General features: G+C 60.0%; 1 protein-coding gene across 1 annotated transcript in view; it reads left to right on the forward strand.

Moving 5' to 3' along the window:
- Nucleotides 1-7,233, forward strand: part of HEXA (hexosaminidase subunit alpha) — an 8,419-nt gene extending 1,186 nt beyond the window's left edge. The window contains exons 2-14 of the mRNA XM_026045123.1: nucleotides 1,752-1,850; nucleotides 2,139-2,204; nucleotides 2,348-2,394; nucleotides 2,699-2,809; nucleotides 3,688-3,789; nucleotides 3,871-4,003; nucleotides 4,180-4,360; nucleotides 4,754-4,840; nucleotides 5,154-5,226; nucleotides 5,384-5,564; nucleotides 5,798-5,888; nucleotides 6,611-6,715; nucleotides 6,984-7,233. Coding sequence (XP_025900908.1) covers nucleotides 1,752-1,850; nucleotides 2,139-2,204; nucleotides 2,348-2,394; nucleotides 2,699-2,809; nucleotides 3,688-3,789; nucleotides 3,871-4,003; nucleotides 4,180-4,360; nucleotides 4,754-4,840; nucleotides 5,154-5,226; nucleotides 5,384-5,564; nucleotides 5,798-5,888; nucleotides 6,611-6,715; nucleotides 6,984-7,047 — 1,340 coding nt within the window. The 3' untranslated portion in view covers nucleotides 7,048-7,233. The remainder of the gene's footprint in view (nucleotides 1-1,751; nucleotides 1,851-2,138; nucleotides 2,205-2,347; nucleotides 2,395-2,698; nucleotides 2,810-3,687; nucleotides 3,790-3,870; nucleotides 4,004-4,179; nucleotides 4,361-4,753; nucleotides 4,841-5,153; nucleotides 5,227-5,383; nucleotides 5,565-5,797; nucleotides 5,889-6,610; nucleotides 6,716-6,983) is intronic.
- Nucleotides 7,234-9,244: the final 2,011 nt, after the last annotated feature.

Consider the following 9,244-nt stretch of genomic DNA (forward strand, 5'->3'; position numbering starts at 1 on the left):
CGAGCGCGCCGCTCCCGGCGGCGCCCGCTGCCTCCTGCGCCCCGGCCGCTTCGGCTTCGCCTACGCCGCCGCCTCGGCCGTGGGGCCGGGCTGCGCCGTGCTCGACCAGGCCTTCCGCCGCTACTGGGAGCTGCTCTTCGGCGGCGCGGCGCGCGGTGAGGCGGCGCGGGGCGCGCGGGCGGCCCCGGCCGGTTACAGCCTCCCGAGCGCCTTGTGWGGGTCCCCGGCCGCGCAGCCGCCGCTCGGGACGCGAAGCCGCGGGCTCCTCCGGGGGGTTATTGGCTACCTGGCTGCTTTTCCCCACACATTCCCTTAGCCGTTTCGGCTCTCCCTGCTGCTGGATAGCGCCAGGAAGGGAAAGTCCTGGCTTGCTTTGGGGCTGCGCSTTGCATAAGGAGCGGGAAGTGCGCCGGTTGTCACAAACAAGAGCCGCGGGGCTCCGTTCCTTTCTTGCGGACGGCAGTTCAAATGGCGTCCTGGTTTGGAAGCTGCCAGGGGCCCGCTGGTTCCTCTTGCTCCTAGGAACTCAGCTTGCAACAGCACTTAAAGTTATTCATGTTTTCCTGCTTCTGTCAGAGGCAGATGTGGCCCTCGAGCCGCTCGGGGCGATTTCTTGTGATCAGCAGGTCACGGTCCATGTTCACACAGCGCTTTCCAGGCTGCACGTGGTTAACGTGAGGGTTTTTTTCCTCCTTGCCTTCCTTTTCCATCTCTGTGAGTAGGACACTACTGACTAATAGTAACAGGCAGTGGAAATCCTGCATGGAAAGAAACAGTTTTTATTAAGGGAGAAGATAAAGCAGTAGTTTTCTTGCTGGTTTGGAAAGCTGGTATGTGAATACAACAGAGCGACACTGAGACTTAAGGGGGCTTCAGCACCTCCCGTGTGTTCAAGCCCCCTCGGTGGCATGAGAGCCTCATGTTCCCATCAAGGCTCCCCTAGAACTCCCCACTGTTACCGTGTGGCTCCTTGTTTTCTGGGAAGCAGCCTCCTCTCGTGGCTCTTGGCTCTGCCTGGTGGCGGCTGCGATTTGTCCTTGGCTTTGTGAGGGATGCTTGTGTATGGCCAGGGTCCCAGGGTCCAGGGATTTGTAGACTGGAGCCAGCCCTTGAGCTTGGGACTTTTGGAATGAAACCAAAGACTAACTGATGTAGAGACGTGTGTGGTTAAACCCCTGCTCAGAGCAGGGCCACCCTCCTTAGAGCTGACTTTGAACCTTGCTCAGCTTTTTCCCAGTTGTGCCCAGCTGAGTTTGCAATATCTCCAAGGATGGGGCTTTGGGAAGTGTTTGTCTCAGGGGATCCCTTTAAGTAAAAGAAAAACCTGGATTTCCCTGAGAGTGGCTGTCCCCGGTGTGCTGTCCCTCGCAGGCACAGGGAACTGGCAGGGAGCAACGTGGCTGTAAGGGAACAGAGAACTCAACACCTGGTGGTATTTTCCCTTTCCACCTTCCTCCCACAGAGCTTTTGCCATTCCCTCTGGCTTCCTGGCTCCGGTGAGCCCCAGAGCACGTGTTCACTGCGGCTCACCCCAGTGCTRCCTGTGCCAGGATCCCTTAAAAGGCCCCTGGGTGTCTGACTTAGGACCGGCCTCGCTCAAAGCCTGGCTTTGTGGGCCTTGGTGACTGTATCGAGCTGTTCCTGGGAGCGCTGGGTCTTTGGGGGTCTGGTGTGGGCCACGGCGGCACTGGCAGGGTCTGTGGTCAGCCAGCCTCTGTGTGCTGGGCTAACGGCTGCGCTCTGTGTTGCAGGGAATGAGCAAGCCCGGGAGCAGCCCTGTGCCCAGCTCCTGGTCTCTGTGGCCACCCCAGGCTGCGATGGGTTTCCCAGTCTGGACTCCAAGGAGAGCTGTGAGTACCAGGGCTTGGGATGGGAGCGTGGATGAGCTCTGAGTCTTGGGTATCCTCCGACACTCAAATCTTGGGTATCCTCACTGTGTGGGTGGGAAGCTGGGGCCAGGGAGCAGTGGCTTAGCTGAGGATACCAAGAAGGCAGTGGGGGGGCAAAGCCTTAAGTAAATGACAGAGCTCCGGGATGCCAGGGAGCAGTTCTCCCCATGGATGCTGTGTGGTCTGTCAGCAGCTGTGTCCCGGGGCRCGATGCTGTGGGGACACAACCCGTGTCGTGCTGTGTTTCAGACAAGCTCTCCATCTCCAAGGACTCCCTGCTGCTCTCGGCAGATGCCGTCTGGGGAGCGCTYAGAGGTGAGGTGTCCACGGGCATTCCCAATACCCTGCCCCAAAACCTCTAGGGACGGCTCTCCGTGCCCTCTCCCGCAGACTGACTTTAATTGTGCTCCGCTCCTTCGGGAATCCTGCTGAGAAATAACCGAGTGCTTTTCCTGCAGGCCTGGAAACATTCAGCCAGCTCGTGGGGCGGGACGAGGCCGGCACGGTGAGCGGGAGCTGGCGCTTGGGGACAGAGAGCCACCTTTCCCGAGGGCACCTGGGGCCGGGGGGTGGCGCAGCCTGTCCCAGGGARGGCCACATAGTGTCTTGTGACACGAGTCCTGCCGGACGGCGGCTCTCGTGTCAAGTGCAGCGGCTCTTTCTGGCTGCCTCCGCAGTGGGGTTGAGCGCCGGGCCGTGCAGATACCCCTCCAGGTGCTGCTGSCTCTGGGGTTGGAGGCGATGGCAGCTCTCCCGCTAGTGGCCGTGTCCTCGGAGCCCCACTCACTTCCTCCTCGCTCTGTGTGCAGTACTACGTCAACGCCACGGAGATCGTGGACTTCCCACGCTTCCCGCACCGGGGCCTCTTGCTGGACACCTCTCGTCACTACCTGCCCCTGAAAGCCATCCTGCAGACGCTGGTAGGGCCTGTGCTGCATGACGTGTGGCCTGTCCCGCCTGCCTAGGGGACAAAGCCAGGTGCCCCTTCCTGAAGCAGGCAGGAGCTCCCCGGGCRGCTGGCAGGTCTTTCCTGTCGTGGTTGGTGCTTTCCAAAGATCACAGGAGCCATCTAGTGAGAGCCCTGCCATGGAGCTGGGCACAGGGCAGCTGCCCACGGCCCTGCAAGGAAGGGCTCCTCAGAACGAGGGGTTTCAGGAAAACCAGCCTCCGTGCTGCTGGGGGAAGCAGCTGTCCCAGGCGGGATGGCAGCAGGACCTCAGCTCTTGTTCATTGATCCGTGTCACGGAAAAGTGATCCTGTGCCGTAGGCTCTTCCCAGTGCAGTGTTCTGGGCCTGTGGCTCTATTTCGCCCTGTGTAACTTGCTGCTGCCTCACATGGGTGATTTTTTTTTCACTTCCCTCCCTATGTGGGAGAAAGGAAGAAAATCATGAGGTGCCTTAAATCCCTGCTCCTCGGCTTGCTTTCTGAAACCAGATTGCTTCCGAGGCGAAGAAGACAAAGGAGGCTGCTTCACAGTCACGTTAGACCGAAGTGGGTGGTGGCAGTGCCCTCATCTCAAGCAGAATTGAACATCCAGGCCTCCAGCACTGCCTTACATGTGTGGAGAAATGGGTTTTACTGCTGGCAGGAGCACAGCTGGCCTTCTGCAGCTCTGCAGTGCTCGTGTGCTTGACAGAGGTGTCTGAATGACTCYGGGAGCACCTGAGGACACTCTGCACATTAGGCCAGTCCCTTGGAGTGCAAGGACCTGGGCTCCCTCCGTCGCTTTCTGCCACAGGCCGGCTGCCCTTTGAGACAGGCCAGGGCRCGTTCACCTGGGCTCCCCTTGCTCCCTAGGACGTCATGGCTTACAACAAGTTCAACGTGTTTCACTGGCACATTGTGGATGACCCGTCTTTCCCATACGAGAGCGYGGCGTTCCCGGAGCTCAGCAGGAAGGTAAGGCATCCTGCTGGCTGGCGCGGCTCCCGTTGCCACTGTGCCGAGGAGTGAAGCCCCAGGACGTCTCCCTTTCCCCAGGGAGCCTTCAGTGCCGTGACGCACGTGTACACAGCCGACGACGTGCGCACYGTGATCGAGTACGCCCGGCTGCGGGGCATCAGGGTCGTCGCCGAGTTTGACACCCCCGGGCACACCCTCTCGTGGGGGCCAGGTGAGCCGCGGGGCACTGGGAGGTCCCGGGGCAGGACGGGTCCCGGCGCCTGCATCCCCAAAGCCGTGCACAGCCACATCCTGCGGGTGGCTCGGGGCCTTGCTCCGTAGGGTCTGGATGGCTCTGTGGGGAGTGTTGAGCCCTTCCCTCGCTGCACTGCRTTTGTTCTGGCCCAGGTGCTCCGGGCCTCCTGACTCCCTGCTATTCGGGCAAGAATCTTTCTGGGACCTATGGGCCCATCAACCCCATCCTGAACAGCACCTATGAGTTTGTGAGCCGCTTGTTCCGGGAGGTCAGCGCCGTGTTCCCGGACTCCTTTCTTCACCTCGGCGGTGACGAGGTGGATTTCACCTGCTGGTGAGTGGGGCCAGTCCCGGGTCGGAGAGGACAGAGMCTGGGAAAAGCGCAGGTGTGAGGATCCAGATTGCCTGGGGAGCGCCTGGAACTAAGGTCTGCAACAGGATTTCTGTTGCCTTGGTTTCTAGGCACGTGCTTAGGGATGGATGATGAGCRCCGGCAAGAACAGCCACCCAGAAAGATCAGGAGGTTTCGTTATGTTAGGAGGGAGCCAGAGGGCTAGCAATTTAGCATGGGACCTCACTGCAAGCGCCCCGTCAATCCCTGGCCCTGCGTCTCTCCACACCTTCGGTCTCCTGCTTTGCTTGGCAGAGAGGGCAGGGAAAGCCGTGGCTGTCCTTGCTGCAGAGCTCTGGGACGCAGAGCTTTTATGCCTTTCTCTCTCGTACACAGGAAGTCGAATCCAAAAATCCGTGCCTTCATGCAGGAGATGGGATTTGGTGAGGACTTCACAAAACTGGAGTCGTTCTACATCCAGCGGTAAGGACGGCTGTGCCAGGGGCCTGTCGCTGCAGTGTGTGACCAGCACAAATGTCTCCTGCTGCCGTCTGCTCGCAAGAACGCGCACCTTGGGGCACGGCTCCCTCACCCCAAAGGGCCTGGCCTCCTCCACAGGGGAGATYGGGGCCTCAAGGGAGCTCTGTGAGGGGCCAGGCTTTCTCCCTTACCCTTTTTCAGAAATATTTCTATGTCTTGCCGTGGGTGCTGGATAAAAACGGGTGCTTCTGTTTTGGCTGTTTGCAACCAAACTGCAGTTGGGACTGCCCCAACCGCGGCGCTGTTTCCACTGCAGGCTTTTGGACATCGTCTCTTCCTATGGCAAGGGCTACGTGGTGTGGCAGGAGGTGTTTGACAACGCGGCGAAGGTGAGAGCTGCCAGCAGGGCTCCTGGGGCTTGGGCGAGCGGTGCCAGCGCCCGGCCAGACCCTGGTGCGCTCTGGGGGTGTTGGGATGGTGCTGGTGGAAGATGCTGCTCCTGGTGGCTGCACTCACTCATTCTGCGTCTTTGTGCTGCRCGGCCAGCTGAGACCCGACACGATCGTCCACGTGTGGAAGGAGAAGTCCCCACCGTACGTGCAGGAGATGGCACAAGTCACCAAGGCGGGATACCGGGCGCTGCTCTCAGCCCCCTGGTACCTCAACCGCATCTCCTACGGGCAGGACTGGATCAACGCCTACCAGGTGGAGCCCCTGCAGTTTGAGGGTGCGTTCCCTGCGCCAGCTTCCCTCACGACACGCGGCTTATTTCCCAGAAGTGGTGTTGGGGCTGGTGCTCTYGCTAGTCTGTTTCCACTGCTGATGTGAAGGTGCTGAGGGTGATTCTGTCGCTGCTATGGTCTCTACAGCTGCGCTAGCTTGCTGCTTTTGGAAACTCGGGGCAGTAAATCACATGTCTCTTGCAATACCTTGTCCTCTGAATGGTGTCTTCCTTGGCAGGCAGCCCTGAGCAGAAGGAGCGGGTGATCGGCGGAGAGGCCTGCATGTGGGGTGAATACGTGGATGTCACTAACCTGACCCCCAGGCTCTGGTAAGAGGGGTCTTGAGGAGGTCGACTCGAGTCCTGTGGGCAGGGCCCAGACCTGTTGCCTTCACCACCAAGCTACGTGCACCAAATGGAGGTGGTTTGGTCGGATAATGGGCCTTGACTCTAGTCCCTTGCACCTGTGGTGGTAGGCGCTTCACTGAGGCTTAAACTAGGGCTTGTGGCTGTAAAACTGAAACAGGCCCCTGTAGAACCTGCTGCTGCAGCCGGTTGCTGTTTAAACCTGGTCTCTGTCCTATCAGGGGGTCACATTCTCGTTCACATGGATCTGTGACTGAATCTTTCCATACAAAGCAGCCATGTGGAGGCCTTGGGTCAGGAACTGGGCACCTGCATTTCTCCAGGCCTTTTCACTGCCTTTTAACTGGAAGTGGGAGGTCTCCTTTCGCTCCCGCTTCTGTTTAAGGTTGAACTATCCTCTAAATGTGAACTGCGCTCTCTGGCCCTGTGGATTTTGAGCCAGTTGTTCTCAGAGCCGGGTCTGTGCTCAGGCTGGCCAGGTTYGTGGTCCTGCTCGCAGCAAGTGCCACTGTCAGGGTGCAGTGGTGCCGTTACTATATCCATGTGGATAACGGAGTCCGTCTGCCCCGAATTTCTACCAACCCCTGCAGAAGCAGCTCGCAGCACGCAGGGAGCTCAGGGGTCTCTGTGAGAAGCTTCCCAACTCCCCTATTTGAATGGGACATCTCTTTCCCTCCCTTCTCAAGGCCGAGAGCCGGGGCTGTTGCCGAGCGCCTTTGGAGCAACGTGACGGTGAGGAACCTGCAGGACGCCTACGTGCGGCTGGCCGCCTTCCGCTGCGAGCTGCTCAGGTAAGGCCTGGCAGCGCCCAGGGGACGGCCCGGGCACGGCGGCCAGCGGGACCCACCGCTCCTGCACCCAGCGACTGGCTGCTTGCAAGCTGCCCTTTTGCCTTGCGTGCCCACGTGAGCAAAAGATGCGGGCCGAGGGTGCAGGACGGAGCCTTCGTGAGCTCGCTGTGTCTGACATGGGTGCTCGTGGCGGCTCGTGCTCCTCGCGCTGCTCAGGCCGCAGCGCGTGCGTCTGCGCTGCAGCGTCTCCCTCTGTGCTGTGTTCCAGGCGGGGTGTCCAGGCTGAGCCGCTCTTCGTGGGCTACTGTGAGCATGAATTCAACGGGGTTTGAGTGGAGGCGCCTGCTGCCCTCGCCCTCTGTCACGCAGGAGGAGCCACCTCTCTCTCCCCCTCCCTCAGAGCGACTGTCACTCTAAAGGCACTTCCACACATTTGCTCTCGCCCCGTCTCAGTGAGCAATTTTTTATGTGATCAAGCCTTCTTTGCCTCTCTTTGATTATTATTTTTAATCTAAAGAAATGACCCCAAAGAGAAATGGTGCCTTTTCATGCCCTTTTGGGGCTCGCCAGGCTCTGCAAGGATTTTTTTTGCTCTTGGATCACCCTCACTCCTGATGCCATGGAGGAGCAGCTGGCTGCAGGGAAGCAGGGAAGCGGCACCCGGGGCTGTTACAGAGTCACCACCTAGCACTTGCGGCAGTTGGTCACTTTCCGATCACCGTCCTCGTGCTGTGCCCAGGGGATTCCTGCTGTCCGACGGTCGTGGTGACTCCGGTGTGGGGATTCCTCAGRAAGAGACACTGGTAGTTGTGTGTGTGGCCGTGTGTTAAGTGAGAGGGGCCGCTGACCCTGGTTAGGGCAGGAAATGGTTTACTAATGTTGATTTTGAATTAAAAATATTATTAAAATGGCGAATCATGGGTTTCTTTACCAGCTTGCAACAGGATGCTCCAACAGGGCAGGACTTTGCAGGGGAAGCTCTGCAGGAGCTTGGGGTTCGAATGGGGTTTCGGCCCCCGGGAACTTGACGCGGCGCTGACCAAAGTGAATTTCCTTCCAGTTGACCTTTAAGTGGGGCTAATTTATTGTGTGTTTACCCACAGCGACACCAGGTCCCTGCTGGGGATTTAATTACTAACCCGGCCTGTTTCCCGAAAGCCGTGGGGAGGCAATTACCAGGTGATATTTATGATCAGGTGTAAAAAGCGCCTCGCTCGGCCCTGCCTGCACTGAGCTGGCTGCCTCCCGCTCCTGAGCGTGTCCCGAGCGCGGTGGTCTCGCACGGAGCCGCTTGGGCCAGGTTTCCTCCCCGCYGCTGCGTTCCCGTGGGCCCGGAGCACCCGTTTCYGTGGATCCCGCGGAGCCGGGCGCGGGAGCGCACGCAGCGCCGGCGGCTCCCCTCCTCGCGACATGKTTGCTTCTTTCAAGAACATCTATTTTTAACCAGTGTTTGTCATGTAAAACTCGCCGGGGATGATACGGGAACACGCAGCGCGTGAATCAYGCGGGGCCAACGGCTTTAAAAATAAACGCTGGGGCCACGGCAGAGCACCCCGTGCCTCCCGCGGGTCTCCTCGTGCTCCGGACACCGCTTGGGGACCGGGAGCTGTGTGCTGAGCTGCAGCSGTCGCAGCTTCGCCTGCAGCCAGGAAACGGAGGCAGCTCCCACTGGGGCCGGCGGGTTAAAAATAGGAAGTGGGAATGAAGAAGATGGCCAGGACCATGCCCACCCCATAGGCTGGGGTTTTTCCCCTGTGGGCTGCGTTTTGCTTTTAGTACCTGTGCTGCAATTCCCCCAGCCTTGCTGCTGTGCTGAGATAGGGAGGAGTGTTCACTCTGGAACCTACTGAGGGCAGCAGGGGCCCGGCCGCTGTGCTGCGSCGGGGAGAAGCAGGTTCAGGCTGCACTCGCGGGTCCGCAGGGCACGTCCAGCCCGGTGCCGCCCGCGGCAGTGACCGCGGGGGCTCCCAAAGTGCCCGTGTCCCCGCGGGCCGAGCAGCCGCCGGTGCCGCCTGTCCGCGCCCAGCTCCAAGGCTCACTGCGGCGCCTGCTCCTCCCGGAGAGCTCAGCGCTCTGATTAAATTCCTAATTATCTGCCTGCTCATTAATTAGGATTGCCAGGGTAATGGAGGTGGCTCCCCTTGCTGCGGGGGCTGAGGCTGGCAGTGTTGGCTGGGGGGGACCTTAGGAGGGGCTGGGGCCAGGGTGGAGGGGGGGTAAAAGGATGGGGGGGTCGATGAGGGGGTGACGGGGTGATGATGGCGGTGATGGGGTGAAGCGGGATGAGGGGGGGATGGGGGTAGCGGTGAGTTACGGGGGTAAGGGAGTGGTGTGGGTGAGGAGGGATGAAGGGGGCTGATTTGGGGTGAAGGGGGTGACGGGGCGATGGGGAGTCTTGGGGGTGATGTGGATGATGGGAGGCAAGAGGGAATGACGGGGTGAAAAGGGGGTTGATGGGGCAATGGGGGGGCTGATGTAGATGATGGGGGGCAAGGGGAGGTTACAGCGAGTGACATGGTGAGAAGGGGG

The sequence above is a fragment of the Nothoprocta perdicaria genome, unplaced genomic scaffold, assembly GCF_003342845.1.
Source record: "Nothoprocta perdicaria isolate Ctin4 unplaced genomic scaffold, notPer1 scaffold_399, whole genome shotgun sequence".
Taxonomy (NCBI): Eukaryota; Metazoa; Chordata; class Aves; order Tinamiformes; family Tinamidae; genus Nothoprocta; species Nothoprocta perdicaria.